This window comes from Vanrija pseudolonga, chromosome 1 (genome assembly GCF_020906515.1).
Source record: "Vanrija pseudolonga chromosome 1, complete sequence".
NCBI lineage: Eukaryota > Fungi > Basidiomycota > Tremellomycetes > Trichosporonales > Trichosporonaceae > Vanrija > Vanrija pseudolonga.
Genome location: NC_085849.1, coordinates 1,963,078 through 1,985,066, shown reverse-complemented (window position 1 = coordinate 1,985,066; position 21,989 = coordinate 1,963,078). Strand labels below are relative to the sequence as shown.

The 21,989-nt window shown below is 61.1% G+C and overlaps 7 protein-coding genes across 8 annotated transcripts; 5 read left to right on the top strand and 2 right to left on the bottom strand.

The window, feature by feature from the left end:
- Nucleotides 1-73: 73 nt before the first annotated feature.
- Nucleotides 74-3,035, top strand: mep (Extracellular metalloproteinase mep). The gene is made up of 2 exons (XM_062767213.1): nt 74-425; nt 604-3,035. Exons 1-2 carry the CDS (start codon nt 174-176, stop codon nt 2,818-2,820), a joined length of 2,469 nt encoding a protein of 822 aa, XP_062623197.1. The 5' UTR covers nt 74-173; the 3' UTR covers nt 2,821-3,035.
- Nucleotides 3,036-5,069: 2,034 nt separating this feature from the next.
- rga2_1 (putative Rho-type GTPase-activating protein 2) lies at nt 5,070-9,483 on the top strand. The gene is made up of 4 exons (XM_062767212.1): nt 5,070-5,881; nt 5,945-6,234; nt 6,312-8,652; nt 8,697-9,483. The coding sequence occupies exons 2-4, from the start codon at nt 5,971-5,973 to the stop codon at nt 9,416-9,418; spliced, it is 3,327 nt and encodes a 1,108-aa protein (XP_062623196.1). The 5' UTR covers nt 5,070-5,881; nt 5,945-5,970; the 3' UTR covers nt 9,419-9,483.
- Nucleotides 9,484-10,622: 1,139 nt separating this feature from the next.
- LOC62_01G000749 (uncharacterized protein) lies at nt 10,623-11,828 on the bottom strand (the record flags this gene model as incomplete). The annotated part of the gene is made up of 1 exon (XM_062767211.1): nt 10,623-11,828. The coding sequence occupies one exon, from the start codon at nt 11,826-11,828 to the stop codon at nt 10,623-10,625; it is 1,206 nt and encodes a 401-aa protein (XP_062623195.1).
- A 1,811-nt stretch (nt 11,829-13,639) lies between these two features.
- CYP3_0 (Peptidyl-prolyl cis-trans isomerase H) lies at nt 13,640-14,616 on the top strand. The gene is made up of 8 exons (XM_062767210.1): nt 13,640-13,774; nt 13,824-13,848; nt 13,889-13,930; nt 13,970-14,014; nt 14,056-14,058; nt 14,126-14,258; nt 14,298-14,452; nt 14,503-14,616. The coding sequence occupies exons 1-8, from the start codon at nt 13,681-13,683 to the stop codon at nt 14,543-14,545; spliced, it is 540 nt and encodes a 179-aa protein (XP_062623194.1). The 5' UTR covers nt 13,640-13,680; the 3' UTR covers nt 14,546-14,616.
- On the bottom strand, nt 14,605-16,974 carry mad1 (Spindle assembly checkpoint component mad1; the record flags this gene model as incomplete). Its single annotated transcript, XM_062767209.1, has 7 exons — nt 14,605-14,679; nt 14,718-15,011; nt 15,050-15,929; nt 15,971-16,157; nt 16,208-16,535; nt 16,572-16,798; nt 16,836-16,974. 7 exons carry the CDS (start codon nt 16,972-16,974, stop codon nt 14,644-14,646), a joined length of 2,091 nt encoding a protein of 696 aa, XP_062623193.1. The 3' UTR covers nt 14,605-14,643.
- A 184-nt stretch (nt 16,975-17,158) lies between these two features.
- On the top strand, nt 17,159-18,585 carry DYS1 (Deoxyhypusine synthase). Its single transcript, XM_062767208.1, has 7 exons — nt 17,159-17,361; nt 17,409-17,635; nt 17,673-17,868; nt 17,908-18,123; nt 18,164-18,217; nt 18,265-18,345; nt 18,392-18,585. The coding sequence occupies exons 1-7, from the start codon at nt 17,176-17,178 to the stop codon at nt 18,509-18,511; spliced, it is 1,080 nt and encodes a 359-aa protein (XP_062623192.1). The 5' UTR covers nt 17,159-17,175; the 3' UTR covers nt 18,512-18,585.
- A 415-nt stretch (nt 18,586-19,000) lies between these two features.
- Nucleotides 19,001-21,750, top strand: PAN3_1 (PAN2-PAN3 deadenylation complex subunit PAN3). Of its 2 annotated transcripts, XM_062767206.1 has the most exons (13): nt 19,001-19,290; nt 19,341-19,380; nt 19,431-19,455; nt 19,519-19,539; nt 19,595-19,689; nt 19,739-19,861; nt 19,906-20,086; nt 20,133-20,427; nt 20,471-20,587; nt 20,630-21,257; nt 21,302-21,440; nt 21,479-21,591; nt 21,642-21,750. In XM_062767206.1, exons 1-13 carry the CDS (start codon nt 19,200-19,202, stop codon nt 21,685-21,687), a joined length of 1,914 nt encoding a protein of 637 aa, XP_062623190.1. In that variant the 5' UTR covers nt 19,001-19,199; the 3' UTR covers nt 21,688-21,750. The 2 variants fall into 2 exon arrangements, with proteins under 2 accessions (XP_062623190.1, XP_062623191.1); XM_062767207.1 differs by having other exon boundaries at nt 20,471-21,257.
- Nucleotides 21,751-21,989: the final 239 nt, after the last annotated feature.

Here is a 21,989-nt window from a genome sequence, read left to right as displayed (position 1 = left end):
TCCCCCCCCCCCCTCACCCACCGCCGTCCTGATAATCACCCCACCACGCACCGCATCTCTCTTCTGCCCATCACATCTATCTCTCTCTCAACGCTCGCTGCCCCTCATAGACACACTACACTTGCATCATCACGTTGTACACTACTAGCAGTCGCTAGCCCCAGCATCACATCATGCGCCTCTCCGCGCTCGTAGCTCTCCTCCCCTTCCTCGCCGTCGCCACCGCACACGACGCGCACCACAAGGGACGCAAGTCGCTCTCGTTTGGCCCGCACCACGCCCACGCGCGCTTCGAGGCCTTCCCCGACCACCACCGCGCGCGCGCCTTCACCGACGAGCCGGCCGACGCACGCAAGGTCGCCACCGCCTTCATCGCAGACAAGGTCGGCGCCGGCGAAGGCGAGGGCTTTTACCTCCGCGACGACGTGAGTAGTGCGCCACCCTTGCTCCCTCCCCACTTTGCCACCGACGCGTGTTGTGGCAGCTAGCGGTCGGCTTCCCCGCCTTCCCACATTCCCGTCACGCGACCCCGCGCACGCGCGACCCCACACACGCCACTCATTCACTTGCCTGACCTCCCCGCATCTGTGCTGACGTCCCTAGTCATACACCGACCCCTCGACGCTAGTCACCCACATCTACGCGCGCCAGCTTATCAACGGCCTCGAGGTCGGCGACGGCGACATCAACGTCAACGTCGACCGCAACGGCCGTATCATCTCGTGGGGTAACTCGTTCCACCCTGGCGGTGGCGCCGAGCTCCGCGACACCTCGACTATCGCGCAGACGGTGCTCTGCGAGTCGATTGACCAGTCGATCGACAACCACAAGCACGCGCTCAAGGAGCTCCTCGCCCCCGAGCCTTCGGCCTGGGACCTGGCCAAGACGGCCGCCAAGGCCCTTCTCGGCCTCGACGGTGACGAGGACGAGGTCTCGGACGAGGAGAGGCAGCACACCCGCCTCAAGATTGGCAAGAACCTCCGCCACGTCAAGAACCACAAGAATGCTCTCTGCGCTCAGCAGGTGGAGCCGGTTGTTGCCTCGTCCGAGGACGGCCTGACTGCCGCCGAGGCCCTCGCTTCGCTCCTTGGCCGCATCTCGAACAACTTTGTCGACCCCCAGTCGCTCGAGTCGACCCCCCACCACACCCTCAAGCCCAAGCATGCCCCTGCCGAGCCGCCCACCGAGATCCTCTCGGGTGATGCCCTCGCCGCTGCTGAGGTCGTCGGCGATGTCCCCGCCCGCCTTATGTACACCCAGTCGTCTGACGGCTCTCCCCGCCTCGTCTACAAGTTTGAGGTAGAGATGAAGGACAACTGGTACGAGGCCTACGTTGATGTCATCACCGGCAACATTGTCCGCATGGTCGACTGGGCCGCCGACGCCAGCGACCACTTTGCCCACAAGATTGAGGCCCGCAAGGCCAAGGCTGCCAAGTCCCTCGACAAGGGCGGCAAGCAGAAGCCTCTCCCCACTCCCGAGCCCAAGTACGAGTACGCCGTCTTCCCTTGGGGTGTCAACGACCCCACCACTGGCAAGGTCAAGACTGTGACCAAGCCATGGGACAATGTCGCCTCGCCTCTCGGCTGGCACTCGTACATCACGGCCTCGAACCCCTGGCCTCAGGCGCGCTTCAAGGGCGCCACTGTCAAGGGCAACACCACCACGGTCGCCTCGACTGTCGGCAACAACGTCCTTGCTCACGAGGACTGGGAGGGCCGCAACGAGTTCCTCGACAACTGGCGCCCCGTCAGCGACGACTTCTCGTTTGTCTACGAGTATGGCGAGCCCGACGGACTTGCTCCCAAGGAGTACATCGACTTTGTCACTACCCAGCTCTTCTACACCTGCAACGCCTACCACGACCTGCTCTACCGCCTCGGCTTTGACGAGGTCTCGGGCAACTTCCAGATGTACAACTTTGGCAAGGGTGGCCGCGGCGGTGACCCCGTCATTGCCAACGCTCAGGACGGCTCGGGATACAACAATGCCAACTTCATGACCCCACCGGACGGACAGGCTCCCCGCATGCGCATGTACGTCTGGGACACTGCCACCCCCTACCGTGACGGCGACCTCGAGGCCGGCATTGTCATCCACGAGTACTCGCACGGTCTCTCGACCCGTCTCACTGGTGGTCCCGCCAACTCTGGCTGTCTCGGCTGGGGTGAGGCCGGTGGTATGGGTGAGGGCTGGGGTGACGCCATTGCCACCATCATCCGCCAGGTTGAGGAGCACAGCGACAGCGGCCCCGACGTCTTCCCTATGGGCGCTTGGGCTGCCAACCAGGCTGGTGGTATCCGCAACTACGTCTACGCGACCAACTCGACCCTCAACCCGTCGACGTACAAGACGCTCGACAAGCCCGGCTACTGGGGTGTCCACGCCATTGGCGAGGTCTGGGCCGAGTACCTCTTTGTCCTTACTACTCGCCTCATTGAGAAGTACGGTTTCTCCAAGACTCTGTACCCTCCCGAGGACACAAGCAAGCCCAACGACTACTACACCAAGACTTCGGACGAGAGCGTCGACTCGCTCGGCCGCCCTCTTCCCCTTATCCCCAAGCACGGCAACACGCTCTCGCTCCAGCTCATCATCTCGGCTATGAAGCTCCAGCCTTGCCGCCCCACGTTCTTCGACGCCCGTGACGCCATCCTCCAGGCCGACGAGCTCCTTACTGGCGGTGACAACCAGTGCATCATCTGGAAGGCGTTTGCCGAGCGGGGCCTTGGCTCTGACGCGGCCGTTGTCGGCCAGACTCCTTGGGGCGGTGGTGTCCGCACCGACGGCTTCAAGGTCCCGCCCAAGGCCTGCAAGTAGGCTTTGACCCGCCACGTCCGCTGTATACCATGGACCTGTCTCCACTACCCTCACAGCACGCGCACCCACCCAGACTGAATCAAGAGAATCCAATGTGCCGCCGCCAATGATCCGAAGTGTCCCGAACCTTATGTGTGTGTGATTGTACTTGTTCCCTTTGCACGCCTAGAGCGGGTAGAGTGTGTTCGAAGAGAGAAATGTATGAGTTCTTGAGATGAGATGGAGCGGGTGTCGGGAGCTCGATGTTGACGTTATACTAAGGAGTGGAGAGTGTTCCGCGATGCGGAGACTACATGATCCGATCTGGGAAGGACGAGATTGCCGTGAATGGGGCAGGAGATGATGCTACAGATGCCGCGACGGCGGCTCCCAAGATGGCTTGGGGGCGGGGTAATCCGCGCCGCGCGCGGGGTACGGTACCAGCGATCGTCTCGGCCGCCCTCACTCCGCCCTCCGCCTCCGCCTCCGCCCTCCGCGCGTTGATTAGCAGCGACCCAAGGCGCGATTGATGGCATGTGCCCATCCAAAAGGAGCAGGCGGCGACAGCCGGCTGGCCTGCCGGCCGGCACGCCGATCGATCGCGCCGCATCCCATCGCCGAAAGGAGCAAGCGTCGTGTCACCGACCTGACCTGTGGGCGAGGACGCGCGCGCGGCACGGGGACGGGCGACGACGCGGCATGCCGCCAGCATGCCAGCATGTCGTCCAGGACACTGCTCGACAACATGCATACTTTGGCGGGTTTGTACCCACTCCGCTATCCACCGCGTCCGCCACACGACCGAGTCGTTGGACCAGAGTGGTGGATGTGGTGGCCTACGACGCCCGGCGCCCTGGCGCCCGTACCGGCCGGGAGCTAGAGCTTGTTGGTGATGTGATCGCGCGTCCTGGCTGTCCCTCTTCGGATGCTTTTGGGGCGGAGCTCGAGGGCGGAGTGGAGAGGTAGGCTGTGAGTGAGTATCCAGCAGGCGAGGCAGGCGTCGAGGGCATGGTCGTCGTCGTGCTCACCGCTCGCCTGCGAGTGAAGTACGATGCCACACCCAGCCGTGCGTGTGTGCGTGCGAGCAGCACCCACCACCAAGTGGCACCCACCCCGACCGACCCGATACGGACGCGCCGTTCGTTCGTTCCTTCCTCCAGTGCCTGGGCGGTGACTGACTGACTCACGACCAAGCGTCGTCGCGCCGTCACGCTCCACCGTCGTCGACGACACTAGTCGCATTGAGCAGTTGCAGCACAAGACGAAGAATGGGGTCGTCGCGTCATTGTGGCGCTGGCGTAGGCGCAGACGCAGGCTGGCGGCCTGGCGGCGCGCTGGCCCTTGTCGATCACGCCGACAAGCACATGCCTCGGAATGCGCTGCGCCTGCTGCGCCGCGCGCGCCCGTTGTGGCGCTTGGCAAGTTCTGCAAGCGCCAGCGCGCCAGCCTGGGCCATGTGCGAGCGTGCTACCCCGGGCGGCACTGCACCGTGTCCTTGTCCGTTGTGCCAAAGGCAGCCGCCGTGCGTGCCGCGCGCCCTCCCACTCGCATGTGGCATCATCCCATGCACCACCACCACCACCACCTGCCACTACTCCGCTGCGCACTCATCATCGACGGACGCCCGCCCGCGCGCCCGCTTATATTGCGCGATCTGCCACTACTACCCTGCGCCAAGTGGGGATTGTAATGTGGCTGTGGGTGGGTGGGGTGAGTGATGGCTGCTTGCCACGACGCGTGTCGCGCTGCCCGCGCCGCCTGGCACGCCTTGGATGCCCGCGTCGTCGTCGCGCTGGTCCTGTCGTCGCCTCAATTACTGCTAGGCTCTAGGCTCTATTTTAACCCACAGTAATGGAGGGTATTTGGTTTCAGCGCCACGTGGCTCTGGCCCTGGCTCGCGGCTCGCGGCTCGCGGGCTGCCTCGATGTCGTGGAGCGGCATGAAGTCTGCGGCGGCGCGGCGCGGCGCGGCAGGCTGCGACGACTACATGCCAGCAGCAAGCAAGCTTGGCCCATGGCTGGCCTTCCCTTCCTTCCCCCTTCCCCCCCTCCCCTTGCCCCCTTTTGTGCCTACTGTGCTCCCCCCCTCCCCCTCCCCTTCCCCCCCTTCCCTCTCTCTTTACTTTTCCCCCCTCTGCCGTTGTGCCCACGCGCGCCCACTTGTATTTGCAGCAGCTGCACACCTACCTCACCCACCCGCCCCGCGCCTTTCCCTTGACACTTTCACGTCGTCGCCGCCGCCGCCGCCGCCTCCTCCTCCGCCTCAGTCACTGCTGCTGCCAACCCATCAAGCATCTCGCTGGCTGCATCGGCCACACACAACCCTTCTCTCTCCCTCCCTCCCCTCTCTCCTCTCCTCTCCTCCTGTGTGGACCCTGCCGTCGCTCACCTCGCTGCCTCCAACACGCGACCGACCGACCCAGCAACAATCCCATCCCATCCCGCGGTCGGCACGCACACCACCCCACCCCCACCCGCCTCGACCAACCTTGCCTTGCAGCAGTCACTTGCCTAATCGTCCCTCGTCCACATCCACCTCGTCTCGTCGAGGATTCACTTTTTCCAAACGCATCGACAACTTTGCATCCAATCATCTAATACACACGAACCCCCTCTTGACGTCGATATCACGTTCCCGAGCGCAACGCACAGGCCCAAATCAACACGACTTGTCGGCTTCAACGACCTCCAACGACCACAGACAAGGCAAAGCACACGGCGGCCCTTCCGCGCTGGTCCCGTTTCTTGTTCAACAACTCACACCGCGCGCGTCGTCGTCGTCGTCGTCGTCGTCGTCCTTCAACCTCGCCTTGTCATAACAAACAATACGAGGCAGCAGACACGACACTACTGCTCCATTCCCCTCCCCCCCTCACCACTTCTCCACCAACCTCGCCACACCGCGCTGTCGGCGGAATCGGCCTCCTACCTTTAACCTTGCACGGCGGTCGGAGCCCCCCTGTCCCCCTTCGCAATTGCGAACGCTCCGACACACGCCTCGTCCCCATCACTCTTCCAATCTTTGTTTGTCGGCACATCACTCTAGTCGGCAAGTTCTTGGGCCCCATTGTTTTCGCCGCCGGGTAGGTGGACCATCTCGCCATCAACCAACCCGAGATTATCACCCGCTGACCCGTCGCTCTCAGTTGTGTAGACCGCGGCTCGCACGACCATGACTTCGCAGGCAACACCTGCAACGGCGACCCAGATTCCACCTGCCCTTCACACGCCAGGTGGCCCAGGCCCCTCCATCTCTGTTAGCGCGCCCCGATCACCTCATGCCTATATGACGCCAGTCACATCGCCCACACAAAATCCCAGCCCCGGAAGCCCTCGACACCAGTCGGGCACCGTCGACGTCGATTCTATGCTCCGCAATCACGGAGGCGACCTGAAGAAGACGCTGGATGCCGTGGCACACGAGCGCAACAACTTGGTATGTGTTGGGTGGTTGGATGCCGTCTGGATGTCGCCAGGTCGCCGGAGGAGAGTAGTCGCTGACACTTTGTACAGCAAGCTCAAAACACCCAGCTGTGGAAGCTGATCGAGAAGCAGCGCGCGCAGTGTGCCCACTTGGCTGCAGACAACGACCGTTTGCGAACGGATCGAGAGCGGGCCAACGCTCGACTGGTGGCAGCCGGACTGGAACCAGTGACGCCGGCCAACCGCCGAGGAGTGCCGTCGAGTGCCAGCGCAGCAGCGCTCAACCGCGTCGAGGTGTCTGAGCGACGACAATATTCCGATCACGACGAGAAGTCTTCAACAGCTTCACACACCAACATTATCATTCGGCCTCCACCAGCAGAGGCGTCGTCACTCGCTCCGTCGGCACTGCCCCCTCCCTCTGACAACAGCCCTGGTGGACTGCTGCCGTCTCCCATGCCCGAGAGAAGATTGAGACACGAAAGCCGAATGCAATTCCCCCCAGAGGTCGCATCCATGCTCGCTCTTGCTGATACAAAAGAGTCGCCACCCATCAGCGCGACGCTTAGCCCTGGACCATCTCTTGGCACCGACCTAACAAATTCTCCCCTGTCATCATCCAGCGAGCGAGCATCTCCAGTGGTCGACCAACAGCAACAAGCCGTCTCAGAGCCCCACCATCAACTCTCCGAGGAGCTCATGGGCTCGTCACCACGTCCGTCGCAAGACACTGTCATCTCACGGCCGTCCATCGCCATGCACCCCGAGTCGCGGCCTTCAATCGATTCGGCCGCTAATGCCGCCGTGTCTACGTCGGCTTATCAACAAGCACCGGCCTCCGCGGCCGCCGCTGCGGACCACACGTTGTTCAACGCCGCTCTGCTCCCTCACACCCATCTCTCGATTCCCCACTCTACCGTGTTCGCGAACCAGAACGGGCGCGACATCCTGTGCTTTATCATCGCAGTCAACGTCCGCCCGCCAAACTCTGCACCGCCCTTGTCGTGGACAGTCGGCAAAACCTTTAGTGCCTTCATGGACCTCGACCAACGACTGCAGGAGCGCGCGGGTAAAACCCGCAAGGAATGGAAGAAGATGGTCTCTCCATTACCAGAAGGCAAGGCCTGGAAGGACTTTGCCCCAAGCAAGATTGACCAGCGCAAACACGCCCTCGAGATGTATCTCGAGTCTCTGCTCGTCGCGCCCATCAGCGACAAGACCGACCTCTGCAACTTCCTCACCACCGACACTGTCCAGGCCAAGGCAACCAAGAGCCGCAAGGAGGGATTCCTCACCAAGAAGGGCAAGACTCCATTTGGTTGGAAGACGCGCTACTTTGTTCTCGACGGCTCTCTGATGAAGTACTACGAGACACGCGGCGGCCCATTGCTTGGCTCCATCGTCATCACCGGAGCTCAGATTGGAAGACAGTACCGGTCACCAGACAGCAGCGACGATCGCAACTTCCGCCACGCCTTCTTGATCATCGAGCAAGCCCGCAAGGATTCGTCCCAGTCAAGACATGTTCTTTGCGCCAGCAGCGATGCCGAGCGCGACAGCTGGATCGACATGCTCGTTCAGCAGGTTGACCCCGAGCCGGTGCAGTCGGCCAGCCAGGCAGCAAGGCGACGGAGTGCAATGCCTCGCAAGCCCAGCAAGGACGTTGTCGTCACGTCTGCGCAGCCCATGTCCTTGTATCCCGACGCCAACGCAAAGTTCATTTCTGGCGCGCCATTACCCAGCGTCATCAATCACATGGAGTCACAACGGCAGCTTCATGGTTCCGGCCAGCAGATTTCGACATCTCCGCCTGCGCAGTCTGGCACGAGCCCACAACCCAGTCACCCTCTTGGGCTTGTGGCCAACGCTACCGCGTCATCGTCAGACTTGGTTGGCCCATTGCCGTCGGTCGCGGAACCCACGCCCAAGCCAGTTAAGAGATCCAGCGCGCTGCCTGGTCGACAGTCGTTTAGCCCCGCGTATCTCACCAAGCTGTCCAACGACGGTGTCGGGTCCGTTCCCGGTTACAATGTTGAACGCGACCGAGACCGCAAAGCGAAGAGCGGCAGGTTCTGGGGCTTTGGCAAGCCAGCGGAGAAGTCGGCGTCCAAGCCTGTTTTCGGCGTGCCTCTCACCGACTCGATCGCCATTGCTTCCGTCGCCGGCCTTCCTGCTATCGTGTTCCGGTGTATCGAGTACCTGGAAGCAAAGCACGCCGACCAGGAAGAAGGCATCTACCGCCTGAGTGGTTCGTCCGCCGTCATCAAGGGCCTCAAGGACAGATTCAACCAGGAAGGAGACGTCAATCTCCTTGCGATTGACGAGCGCTGGGACCCTCATGCTATTGCAGGCTTGCTCAAGACGTACCTACGCGAGTTGCCCACCAGCTTGCTTACACGAGAGCTTCACATGCGGTTCCTGGCCGTCATCGGTGAGTAACCACCATCACGTCAGCACAGCACTAACCTTTTCAAGACCTTATCGACCCTGCCGCCCGTGTCACCGAGCTGTTCCGGCTGGTCGCCGAGCTGCCGCCAGCAAACTACGCCCTCCTTCGCGCATTCACGGCGCACCTCATTTTGATTGTGCGCAACTCGGCCGTGAACAAGATGACACTGCGAAACATCGGCATCGTGTTCTCGCCCACTCTTGGCATTCCCGCGGGTATCTTCTACGAGCTTGTCAGCCGCTTCGGCGCCATCTTTGATGACGATGCCGGTGCCGACGACCTGGCATTAGATGACCCCGCCATTACAGGGACGGTCGCAACTTCGGTCGAGGGCGGAGTGGCTGCCTCGCCAGCCAGCAGCGACGCCCACGCCGATCTGGCGCCTCCTGTGACTGGCAAGGGCAAGCGCAACTCGATGCTGTACCACGCAAGTGGCGCTGAGGCCATGCTTGGCCTGGCCGGTCGAACACTCGATCCGGCAGCAGAGGACGACACATCCGAGTTGTCGATCGACGACTTGGAATCAGAGCCTGTGTCTGTTCAATCTTCCGACAATCTATCTACGCTAGCAACCCAGCCCAGCCAGGCCGACGGCGCTGCCGCCGCTGCGCCGGCAGGCACTCGCCGCCAGGCAGCCTATGGAACACCAAGCCCTAATGACGGGGTCGAGGCGCTGCAACCCTCCCCCCAGCTTGCCACTCCTCAACAGATGGGACGGAATGGAAGCATTGGCAATGGTACCATGTAAGATAATTATAGCTAGCCATCCTGTACATGCGCAGGGACGCTGGGGCATGTCATGTTTATCACTGCGACAAGTGGGCAGCTGGATTATGCGGAGGAAATGTGCCGCCCTCCAGTAGCACAAAAGTTAGTCCAAATGAGTGTGGCGGCCGGTTGTGGCAGAATCACGCGATCCGATGTTGTCTCCATCTCAACACAATTGCTCGCCCTTTGTGTACGCGGTGGGGTCTCCGCGCTATCATTTCTACTGAGGCCCTGTTTGTCCAGCGGCGGGGTACCGCATACCAGTTTTCTACCTTAAGGCCCGTTTGGTTTAGCGGTGGGGGTCCGCTGACGAGGTTCGAAGTTGTTGCCCGGGTTCACAGAGCTGGGGGGGGCTCTCGCGTTTTCCTCCTACTTGATGCCCCTGTTGCGGAGAGGCCGGGGGTACCTCGACAATGTTTGACGCTTGATTGATGCCCTTTTTTCGAGGGCTGGGGATGCCCGACACGTTTTTCTTGTTCTACACGAACCCCCCAAGCGATTGGGGTGGCTTTGGAGGGGCAATATATGTTGCGTGAGCAACATCTACACCGGCTGGGGCCGGGGAACATAATGTCGACGGGGGGGTGCCAACAATTTCGAGTGAGAAGGCCGGAGGTCGGCCAAAAGGTGAACAAACTCGAGGATCTGGCCGCCAGGAGTTCGCCGGGGGTGCACAATCCAGCGGAGGACGGGCGGTTGCGCGGGGGATGGGGGGGGGGGGGGAGTGAGAGTGGGCGCCCGGGGTCGGGCGCAGGGGGAGAGGCACGCGAGGAAGACACGTGATGCCGACGCGTCAAGTTCAGGCTCGAAATCAAGATTCGGTTGATCAGGCCGGTCTTGATCCCTAGTCGGGTCGTGCAAGTCGGGGGTGAGGTCGAGAAGAACCGTACCGACGGGGGGTGGTCGGGGCCTGAAGAATGGTGGAGGGGGAGCGGAGATGAGGGGGATGGAGCGGAATTCAGCTCGAGTTGACAAGTAACGAAAGGGCATTGTAGCCGGTGAAGGTGATGGAGTCGGCACGCAGGCCGCTCTTCATTATGAAGAAACGTCCGTCGGGTCGAGCCCGGTATGATTGTCTGTTTTTGTGTCGTTTTGAAGTTATAACTGTATGGTCAGCTCCACATCCAAGAGGCTGGCACGAACCTTTTTTTTGGGAGGATTTTGTGATTTTCAGCAGAAGACGGTCAGGAACGGGTGCGCTCCTCATCGGCGAGGAGGATGGTGGCCAGTGGGCTGGACACACGCGCAGAAGGAGGGAGGGTGGCCAGGGCAAGGGGCGGTGGCGGTGGGGAGTGGCGGAGGATTGAGGTTACAGTGACGAGGGGGTCCTTGGGTGCATCCCAGACCACATCGTGGCCTCTGGATCGCCTCTCTCGGGCGGTGAGACGGCGCGGGATGGGGATGGCTGTCGTGGTGTACTCCCTCGGAGCAGGCTCGCCACCCTCTTGCTGGGAGAACCGGCGAGCAGTCTTGCGCATGAACTGACGCACACGGCCGAGCTGGTCCTCGAAGACGACGCGGCGACCAGAGTTCTTGACACCTGAGTCAGTCGAGGGAGGAAGGGGCTCAGAAGCCTCGACGACCTCGGCGACAGTGAGCGTCTCGACCGGGGAGAGGGGCGGGTCGACAGGCGCCATGGAGCTGGAGTCCTTGAGCTCGGCAAAGAAGTCGACCGGCCCGGCGCGAGGGTCGAGGACGCGGATGATCTCTCCTGGGCTTGAGAAGCTGAGGAGGTCGCTTGGGTCTCCCTCCGAGTCGGCAGTGGCGCTCTGGTGAGCGGGAGCGGCGGAGACACGGTCCTCAGGTTCAAGTGGTGCCTGCTCGAGGACAGACTGGTCCGCGGAGCTGGTGGTGGAAGAACGCGGTTCCGACTGCGCGTTCTCGCTGCGATCAACGGACACGCCGTGCGTCTCGTCGTCCTGGTTGTGGACACCCAAGATGGAGGCGAGTGTCTCGGGGGTTCCGGGGCGGACATCTTCCGCGGGTGGCATGGGGATCCCAAGCACCTCGGCAGTGAGGCCGTGGGCGGCCAAGAAGTCGAGGTAGTCCGGCGCATGGGCGGCGCCACGGGCCACGACAGGCGCCTCCTCCTCGCTGCTGGAGGTCTCGGCGGAGCTCGTGTCCCAGTTGAAGAGGTCCGACTCAGTGTCGATGAGCTGCTCGACAAAGTCGCCACTGGGCACACGATCCATTCGGCGGGGAGGACCGGCAAAGACGAGGCGGGGGCTGCGGCGAGAGGGCGCTGGGACTCGAGGCCCCACCTCGGATGAGCCATCACAGGCGCCAATCATGTCTTCCACCGGGGTGGCAAAGTAGACGGCATCGGGGTCGTAGCGCTCCCTGCGGCGCCCGAGACTGCGGACGAAGGCGAGCAGCTTGGAGGCGGCCATGGTCGACGCCGTGGAGGAGAGGATGAGGAGAATAGGAGGGGATGAGGAGAAGAGGAGGGTGAAGAGGAGGAGGAGGGTGACGTGGAGGAGGATGAGGTCGAGAAGGAGGAGGAGGAGGAGGTGGTGTTTGTGGTGGTGGTGGTAACGGTGGCGAGCTGGTAGGGGGAGGGCTACGAGGTCGGCTAGTGGTGGCGAGCACGCGGTGGGGGTTGGCTGTGAGTGCTATGGGTAGGTGGTGGTGGGTGAGGGGGAGCTCGTAGTCTTTTCTCGCTGGGCAAGAGATCCAACTACGTGGGGAGAGGGGTGGTGGGTGATGAGGCTAAGAAGAAAAGACAGTTGGGGTGTGGTGGTGCTTTTAACTGGTGGGCCGCAGGGGGGGGGGGGGGCGAGGGGGGGTGGTTGGTTGGGTTTGGCTGCTGCAGCGGTCCAGCGTCCAGTCCTGGGCTGACACCGTCGACTCTGGGCTGCCTGCCAGTGTGTCTGCGGTGGCGGTTGACTAGCGTCTTTCCGCCAACAATTGGGCGTCAAGGGGCAGGGGGTGCAAGGGGTCCTGGGCAGCAACTGGGCGGCAACTCTGGCGCGCCGCGGCCCATTTTCCACGCTTTTCCTGCTCTGCACATCCCGTGCATCACTGCAGCATGCTCCTGGCACCCCATAGGCGGTCTACAGAGGAGTATGATGGTTGTACAAGTTTTTCTGGGTGGGCAGGGCGGCGTGCGGCGGCAGTCTGGCAGCGGCGCGGCGGGTTGTCGCGGCGGCGGCGAGGACGACGACGAGAGAGCGACTCAGGGTGCGATGTCGTGCAGCGGTGCCGCAGCGTCCAGTGCATCGTGGTGGGCCAGACAGGGTGCATGTAGACGTCTTTGTTAAAAAAAGAGGGCCAGTTTGGCTGCTGGGTGGTTGTAATCCGACGACTGCCTGGTTAATGGTCGAGTCGAGGCCCTGCAGAAACCAAACAAGACGAGATTACAAAAGTAATGTCAGTCGCGCGTCACTGGTCATGTCGGCGGCGGTTGGCCCAAAAATAGTGCAGATCCGGGCAGACAGCCCACCCGGTCCCTGAATCGACCATTCCTCGTCTGCGCATCCGCAGGCCCCGCACCAGTGGACTCGACACACACAAACATACCAAGCAGGCCGCACTGGAGCAGCGGGCGGAGGCGTCCAACCGCAGTGCGAGGGGACGAGGGGCAGTGGCTGTGCATTTGTGTCGCAATGCGACCAGAAAGCAAGGGGGAGGGGCCCAGAAATGGCTAACGATCCGGGGCCAGACGAGAGGGCGCAGAAAACGGTGCGTCGATTCGTTGTCGTTTGGCGTCAAACGCGACGAGCAGCTGATCTCAGGGTCTCGCCGCCGCCGTTGCTTCAACAGCGCCAGGCGCTCCGTTTCCTCAACCCGCAAGGCCATCCTCAGACCTCACGCCTCCAGACTCTGCGAGAAGGAGAAAAGTGCAGGAGACATGGGCGCCATGCATGCGGGCCGCCGCGCTGGGGGTGCCCTGGCGACTTGCTGGTCCCTCGTCGAGCGAGTTGGCCCTTTGGGTCGGCTGGGGCGGTTCCCACTCTGGGGGAAGGCGACAGCACCCGAGGTCCCACCCAAGCGACCTTTCAAGCACCACCGTCTCGAGCAAGGCGCGCGGCGGCGGCGGGGTGCAGCGCGCAGCTTGACTGACAACACGTCGCAGTGCCCTTCTCGACGTCTCTCGTCACTCGCCACACGAGTTGGGACGGAATCAAATTTCACCCAGACCACTCCGCCGCCACCACAAGTCTCCCACCTCCACTCTTCTCGATCGCGCTTTCTTCCTCCACTTGTTCTCCCCACCCCTCTCCTCCAACCACTCGACCAGCAATGTCCATTCCCGAGCCCCCAGCAGGACACACGCGCCCCGTGGTCTTCTTTGACATTGCAATCGGTGACACGGCAGCCGGGCGAGTCAAGATGGGTGAGTGAGCTTTGCGTTTGATCGGTTGACCGAGCTGACTTCCACACAGAGCTCTTCAGCGACATCACGCCAAAGTAGGCTGTCGCGCGGCGTCTTATATTCTAACCCGAGCAGGACGGCAGAGAACTTCCGCCAGCTGTGCACCGGCGAGCATCGGTGCGTTGCCCGCTCACGGTGGCTGAGCTAACGATGCAGCGTCAATAGCGTTCCTCAAGGATACAAGAAGGCGACTTTCCACCGGTAAGCTGGTGGTAATCCGCGAGAACCAGCTGACATTCCAGCGTGTAAGTCGTCATCTAGGAGTACGAGCTTGGATCGTCTCCGCCCGCCGACCCAGTGCTGATCGACCAGGATCCCCCAGTTCATGATCCAAGGCGGAGACTTCATTCGTCACGACGGAACAGGCACCTTCTCCATCTACGGCGCACAGTTTGACGACGAGAACTTCCAGATCAAGCACACTGGCCCTGGACTGCTCTCCATGGTGGGTGTGTGGGTCGTACCACGGAGCTAACCCATGCAGGCCAACTCTGGCCCCAACACCAACGGATGCCAGTTCTTCGTCACGACGGCCCCCGCCGAGTTCCTCGACGGCAAGCACACCGTGTTTGGACGCGTCATTGAGGGTCTCTTGACGATCCGCAAGGTGGAGAACGTGCCAACGGGAGCGAACAACAGGTGCGTCGTCAGCTGGTCGAGGATCCTCTGTAATCAAGCTGACGATTCAGACCCAAGATGACTGTGCGGATAACGGAGTGCGGAGAGATGTGATCATCCATTGCCACGTATGATCCAATCGTTCAGAGGCGCAGAAGAGTAGAGTAACACGCCACCCATGATGCATGGTTATATAGTCTACACTGCGAGTTCTACTCCAGGCCCACGTAGCCAGCTGCCCGTCCAATCTAACGAAGTCAGCACCCGCCTGTCGTATCGCACTCACCGTCGTCTTCTCAAACATCTCAGTCGTCACCTGTGCCAAGAAGCCAGGAATGCTCTGTCGCTCCGTGACCCAAAAGTCGCGTGCCTCCTCGAGACCGCGCGCCATGCCGCCCGTCATCTGCATGGTGCCAAAATGGCCCTCGTGCGAGGTGAACTTGAGTGTGAGGCCCATCTTGCCCTTGGGAGCATACATGCTCGTCAGGCGAATGTCGGCACCAGACTCGTCAAAGCGGATGCGCCATCCGAGAAGGGAGTAGACGGCTTCCAAGAACTCGCGCGACTTGAGGCCGAAGATCTGAACGGTGTTAGCACCGGAATGTCTATCACCCTTACCTCCTTGAGACGAAGCAGGCGCTTCTCATGAGCTGCTTCCTGGTCTGTCTTCTCCTTGACCAGCCTGTCAAAGCTCTCGCGAGGAACAAGGCCCCGAGACTCGGCATCTTGTCCAGCAGGTTCGTTGTCGACGGCAGCGAGACGTCCGAGAAGAGCAGTGTTCTCCGCCTTGAGAGCCTCGAGCTGCTCGGTACGAACGGCATGGATCTTGGCGGCAGGGTTGTTGCGCAGCTCGAGGAGGCGCTCCCGGGCAGGGTTGTACTCGCCCGAGGCGACACGCTGCATGAGGTTTGTCACCTCGGCGTCGAGCTTCGTGTTGGCCTCGATGAGCTGATCGATGGTTTGCTGGAGCTCGGTCGCGGCCGCCTCGTGCCTCGAAATGGCTTCGCGCGCCTCCTCCAGCTCGGAAAGCTTGACGAGGCCGGCGCCGCGAGAGACGCGGTCCTCCACATCCCTCGTGTCACGCGCGAGTCCCTCGAGCTGAGACTTGTACGACTCGAGGAGCGACTCCAGCTGTGTGACTCGAGCAGCACTATCACCGGAGCCGGATGCCGACGAGGGGTTGGTGCCGAGCTCGACGTAGCTCTGCAGTTCATTCCTGGCAAGGCTCTCCTGAACCTCGGCACGTCGTCGACCCTCCTTGGCCCATCGGAGCTCACGCTCTGCTTCTTCGGCGCGCTTGGCAAGAGCCAGATTGGCGCTCTGGCTGTCTCGGGCAACGGTCGCAAGACGGGCGTGGAGTTCATCCGTTTCCTTGCTCTTGGCGGTGAGTTTTGCCTCGGTCTCAGCGTGGAGAGTGGACAGGGCTGAAAGACGATGCTGGAGTGTCGAGGCATCCTCTGATGCTGCCTGGTCGGATGGGAAGGTCTGAGTGAGAGAGCTGGGGGAGTGGTCAGTTGCGATATCGTCGAAACAACTCACTCGACTTCTCTGCGCGCGCGTTCAAGCTGCTCGTGCAAGGAGCGAACCTCGTCCTTCAACGTCCGCTCGGTATCCTTTGCGACGCGGTCGTGGGCATCCGCATCCTTCTTCCAGCGGCGGAGGTCCACTAGCTCAGCTTGCAGAGAGTCGTTGGCGTGTTGGAGAGAGACCAGGTTCTGGGATTGGCCTGGCGCAAGTCAGCAACCTTCACCATGCAACACCACCATGGCTACTCACGTCGCAACTCGCCTCGAACCACCTCGTCGCCCTTACGATCAGCTGCGGCATCCTCCCGCCGGCGAGCCCCATCTTGAGCCTTGCGCTTCTCCTCCTCCAGCTGGATCGAGAGGGCCTCGGCGCGTCGCTGCCATTGCCTGAGCTCGTCACGCTCGCGCTCAATATCCTTGACGCGGTTCTCGAGTAATGAAATCTCCGACTTTGACGAGTTGCTGAGGTTGTGATACCGTGCGGTGAGGGACTGGTGCTGGTGATTGACCTCCTCGAGCTCGGCGCCGAGGGTGTTCCTCGCTCGCCGCAGCTCGCCGATCTTTGCGATGGCCTGTTTCTGAGTGGGTTAGATCGCCTCGTTCCGCGTACCCACCCTCTCTGTTTCCCATGCCTTCTCGCGCTTCTCGCCCTCGTTCTTCTCCTTTGTCTCGCCCTCCAGCAGGATATGCCGCTCAGTCTTGAGACGCTCGTTGAGGCTGCGAGTCTCCTCCAGCTCCTCGGTGCGCTGCTGGAGGCTCCTCTGCAGCTCCAGGATGCGCCTCTCAAGGGTAGTTTCACGAGCCTTGGAAGCGCTCAGAGCCTTGCGTGCGACCAAGGGGTCTGGAGGTGTCAGCTTGGGAACAGGGCGCCCTCGTACCATCAGCTAAGCCAGCTTCCGTTGCAGCTCGCTTTCCTAGTGAGGAGGCGGTTGGTGTTCGTAATGTGCTTGGTGTTCTGGCAACTCCCGATCTCAGCGTTGTCGGGATGCGAGAGCTGCTGGGAGTAGGTCGCTCCATGATGTCTGATGAGAAAGAGTAACTTGCAACACCAAAGTCGTGTTGTTGACGAGAGTGACCATGAAGAGGTCACACAACTGTGAGGTCACGGAAGATCCGTGCCCGAATTACGTAATAGAAAAAGTCGGTGATGGAGACGGCCAAGTCCAAGATTTCCGAGATGACTTGCCTTCCAACCTCCACAACAACCTCAACTCCAACATGTCCAATAACGAGGCCCACGCCAGTGTCCTGACGCCGTCCGAGGAGATCCCCAAGGATGCGGTCCACGTCAAGGGCCCCGACTTCTCAAACCCCATCGACCTCGAGACTCTCCTCAAGGGCTACCAGACCATCGGCTTCCAGGCGACCGGCCTCGCCAAGGCGATCGAGGTCATTGAGAAGATGGTGCGTAGGGCGCGGGTGACTACGGGTGACCAAGCTAACTGGAGCAGAGGCAAGAGCGGTCCAACCCCGAGGAGCCCCTGCGCCTCTTCCTTGGCTACACCTCGAACCTCATCTCGTCTGGTCTCCGCGAGATCATCCTCTTCCTCGCCAAGAACAAGCTCATTGACGCGCTTGTCACTACGGCCGGCGGTGTCGAGGAGGACTTTGTCAAGTGCCTCGGATCCACCATTCTGGGTGACTTCCACCTTGACGGAGCTGGCCTGCGTAAGAAGGGGTAAGTGTTTGTGAAGAGCAGTCGCGCTGACATTCAGCCTGAACCGCATTGGTAACCTCCTCGTCCCCAACTCAAACTACTGCGCTTTCGAGGACTGGATCATGCCTATTCTGGACCAGATGGTCAAGGAGCAGGAGGGCCCTGAAAAGGAGCACTGGACTCCCAGCAAGGTCATCAACCGCCTCGGCAAGGAGATCAACAACGAGGAGAGCGTCTACTACTGGTGCTGGAAGGTGCGTGCGCAGGGCAAGGAGCTGTGCTGACTCGTCCAGAATGACATCCCCGTGTTCTGCCCGGCACTCACCGACGGCTCGCTCGGCGACATGATGTACTTCCACACGTACAAGGCGGACCCTGCTCCGCTCAACGTCGACATTGTTGGCGACATTCGCCGCCTCAACGACATGAGCGTCAAGTCCAAGCAGGCCGGTATGATTGTTCTCGGTGGAGGTGTGTGCAAGCACCAGATTGCCAACGCCATGCTCTTTGTAAGTGGATTGCTGCCCGTCATTGTTGCAAAACTGACAGAGCGTGCAGAGGAACGGTGCCGACTACGCCGTCTACATCAACACTGGACAGGAGGTGAGTAGCTGAACAGCTTAGTCTGTGGCCAGGTCTGACAAAGCCAGTACGACGGCTCCGACTCTGGTGCTCGCCCCGACGAGGCCGTGTCATGGGGAAAGATCCGGGCAAACGCCCAGAGCGTCAAGGTGAGTGTGCCGAGCTGTGGAATCCCTTTGGGGGCTAACAATGCAGGTGTACGCCGACGCGACTCTTGTCTTCCCCCTCGTCGTCGCGGCTACGTTTGGCAAGGCTCACTGGGCTGCCGCTGCCAAGGCCAAGAGCGAGGCCGAGGCAGTCAAGGCTCAGCAGTGAGCAGGAGCTGGATCAGTTGTCATCTACGTAGTGTATATCTTGCATCATTATACCCGAGCATCACCCGCCATGGCTCCTCGTGGCTGTGTGCTTCGCGACTCGCCAGTGTGCCCTGCAAGGTTAGGGGCGTGATGTGCGGGGCAGATAACGCCACCATACCACACGCGTGTCGCCTTACGCCTCACGGCCGAGGTGCGATGGACGCGTGCCAGAAAATATGCCTCATTGTGGGATCGCGATGCGAGGTTGCAGGCTTGTTAAAACGTTGCAAACACACAATGCTCGGAGTCAAGCATTGGTTGTGAGGACGGAATCTAGAGCCTTGACGATGTGATGTGACGTTATCCGTAGTGGGTTGTGGTGGTGCATTACAACCCTCGGGTTGCCTGCCTGACTCAAATCGTAGTCGTGCCGCGCCGCACCGCCCTGACTTGCACAACCACTTCAAATCGCGTGTCGCAGCATCCGATTCACTCGACACTTGATCCACAACTCTTCATCCACCCTCTCTTTCCTAGCCACAATCTAATACCCACTCGTACAGCCAGACGGGCCCGGAACGCTCTTGTACTACCCACCGACCCGGGCACCCCGTCGCGCTCGCCCCGCTCGCAAGCCTACACGTATCCCGTATCCACGTTGCCGCCCCACTCGGACCTGCCCCAACCTCCCCGGCGCGACACCAAGCATGGCGGCGCCCGCCCGCTCTGCGGCCATCCAGATTGTCCGTCCCACCGAGACGTTCAAGGGGGCCGACACGCCTGAGAAGGCCAAGAAAGGTGCGCGCGTTGGCTGGAGCGAGGAACGACCGCTGACCGAGCCGTGGTAGATGCGACCCAGAGACTGTGCCGAAACGTGCTGATCTACGGGTGAGTCGGGTTCCGACGTGTCCTTGTCCCAGTTGCTGACTTTGCCCCAGATCTTGCCGGTTCCAGGACCAGGGAGTGAGTCTTGGTTCTCGATATCTTGAATCGCAGACTGTATCTACGCCTGTGCTGACGCGACAGTGCGCATACTACCACCCCCTGGTGAGCCGTGCCCTGATCTCATTGGGTACAATGAGATGCTGACCATTGTTTCTAGCCCGGCACCGATGGTGCTGCAGCTGCCCCTGCAGTGACAGCTGCTCCAGCACCGGCACCTTCGCCCGCCCCTGCGACGCCCAAGTCGAGTCTTAAGTGCGTCGCTGCTAGACTCCTCCTGGGTACTTAAGCTGACGCTCCGCAGCCCCGCCGCTGCGACGTACGCTACACCTGAAAACAACAAGGAGACCCGCCCTGCTATCGGTGCCGAGCACCTCGCAGCCCCAGTGTTTGTTCCCAAGACTCCTATCACGGACACCTCTCCTCAGTGCGTGACTCCTCATCATCGGCGACCTTAGCTGACTTGCTTAGGGCAACGGCTCGACCTGCTCTTGCCGAGTGGACCAACGCCCCATCGTTTACTCCGCCAGTGCCTCAGACTCCAGCTGAAGGGATGCACCCGGCCGGTTTGGGTTACGACGAGGGCCTCAACTTTGAGCCCGGCCACGCTATCGACGGCATGTACATGGGTGGCCCGGCTCCGATGCGTGTTGTGAGTTGCTTCGGCCGCGAGTTGCTCCTGTTGCTGATCAGGACAGCAGCTCGACCAGCACCTGTACACTGCACCCCTACCCCACGTTGCGACACGCCAGCCGATGCACTCGTTCTTTATCCCCGACGACCTGCGCCGCATGATTCACGCACGTCAGGAGGCGACCTACGCCAACCCTGGCATCTCGGCTGGCCTTCCCTCCGAGGTGCATGTGTACCACTCGCTCGTTCCATTGGGCAACCCGAACCCGTCAATCAGCCGTGTCTATCATCATCCCGCGCCTGTCTACCGTGCGAACAGCACTGTCGACGGCAACGTCTACGCCCTGCGCCGGATTGAGGGTGAGTTGAGCAGACAAATAAGAGCTTCAAACTGACAGCACAGGTTTCAAACTCTCCAACGAGGCTGCGTTCTCGGCCGTCGAGGCATGGCGCCAGATCCGCCATGCCAACATTGTAGGGCTTCGGGAGGCGTTCACGAACAAGGCGTTCAATGACAACTGTGGGTTCAAAACGCACGCAAGGAGGTGTCCTAACCCATTAGCGCTTGTTATTGTCTACGACTTCCACCCGAACTCTACGACCATTGCTGACGAGTGGTTGAGTGCCGAGGCTGTCAATCGCCGTCGCCAGAGTGTGCAGCCCATCCCAGAGCGCATCATCTGGAGCTATGTGATCCAAATCGCCAACGCGCTCAAGGCTGTTCACACTGCTGGCCTCGCGGTTCGCACCCTCGACGCAACCAAGGTCCTGATTACGGGCAAGAACCGCATCCGTATCAACGGAGTAGGGATCCTCGATGTCCTGGCGTTTGACAGTAATACGTCTGTCCACCTGTTCCAGCAGGATGACCTTCTCAACTTTGGCCAGCTGCTCCTGTCCCTCTGCTGCGACTTCCTGCAGCCTGGTCAGCACTTTGCCGCAGGTCTCGACTACATCGGCAGAGCATACTCGCTGGACCTCAAGCAGCTGGTTGGATACCTTCTTGGCAAGCCCACGGCTCTGAAGACTATCGACGAAGTTCTTCGTCTTGCGGGACCCCGGATCCTCAACGAGCTCGACGCAATCCAGACCTACAACGACGTGCTCGAGAACGACCTCGGCGCCGAGGTGGAGAATGGACGCATTGCCCGTCTTCTCACGAAGCTGGGCTTTATCAACGAGCGCCCGGAGTAAGTTGACCTCGCAGTATTATGGCTGCCTGCTGACTTGTCAGGTTCGAGATGGACCCCCAGTGGTCGGAGTCGGGCGACCGCTACGTCCTCAAGCTCTTCCGTGACTACGTGTTCCACCAGGTTGGACCGGACGGCAAGCCAGTGCTTGACCTCTCACATGTGCTCACTACCCTCAACAAGGTGAGCTGTAACGAGCCACAATAAGCTCACACCCTCAGCTTGATGCCGGTGCCAGGTCGCGCGAGAAGATCATGCTCGTCTCTCGCGACAGCCAGTCGTGCCTGGTGGTCGAGTATCGAGACATCTACAAGTGCATCGAGTCGGCTTACAGGTGAGTGGATGGCAGGCAGGAAGCGGCGCGATCAGTCCTGACAACCGCAGCGAACTGCGTAGTGCGAGTAAGCAGCCGCACCACCCACGCCGCTGAGTGCCGAGCACTCGAGGTGGAAAATAGGCAAAACTATAAAAACATATGAAAAGCTTGCAACCAGATAGTGTATGGGGAGCGGCGCGGGTGACGAGGTTGAGCGAGGACGCGTTGAGGGTGTGTCACCGGGTGTCGTGACAGTCGAGGTGAACCGTCAGTTACAATAAGGGCTACCACCGAGCCATGGCACTGAGCTCGCTTCGACACACTCCGCGGCAGAGATACCCATTGAATCATGCTTTGACAGACTACAAGTACAACTGTTTTGACTATGCTCGGCGCTTCCGACTCTCTCGCCCATC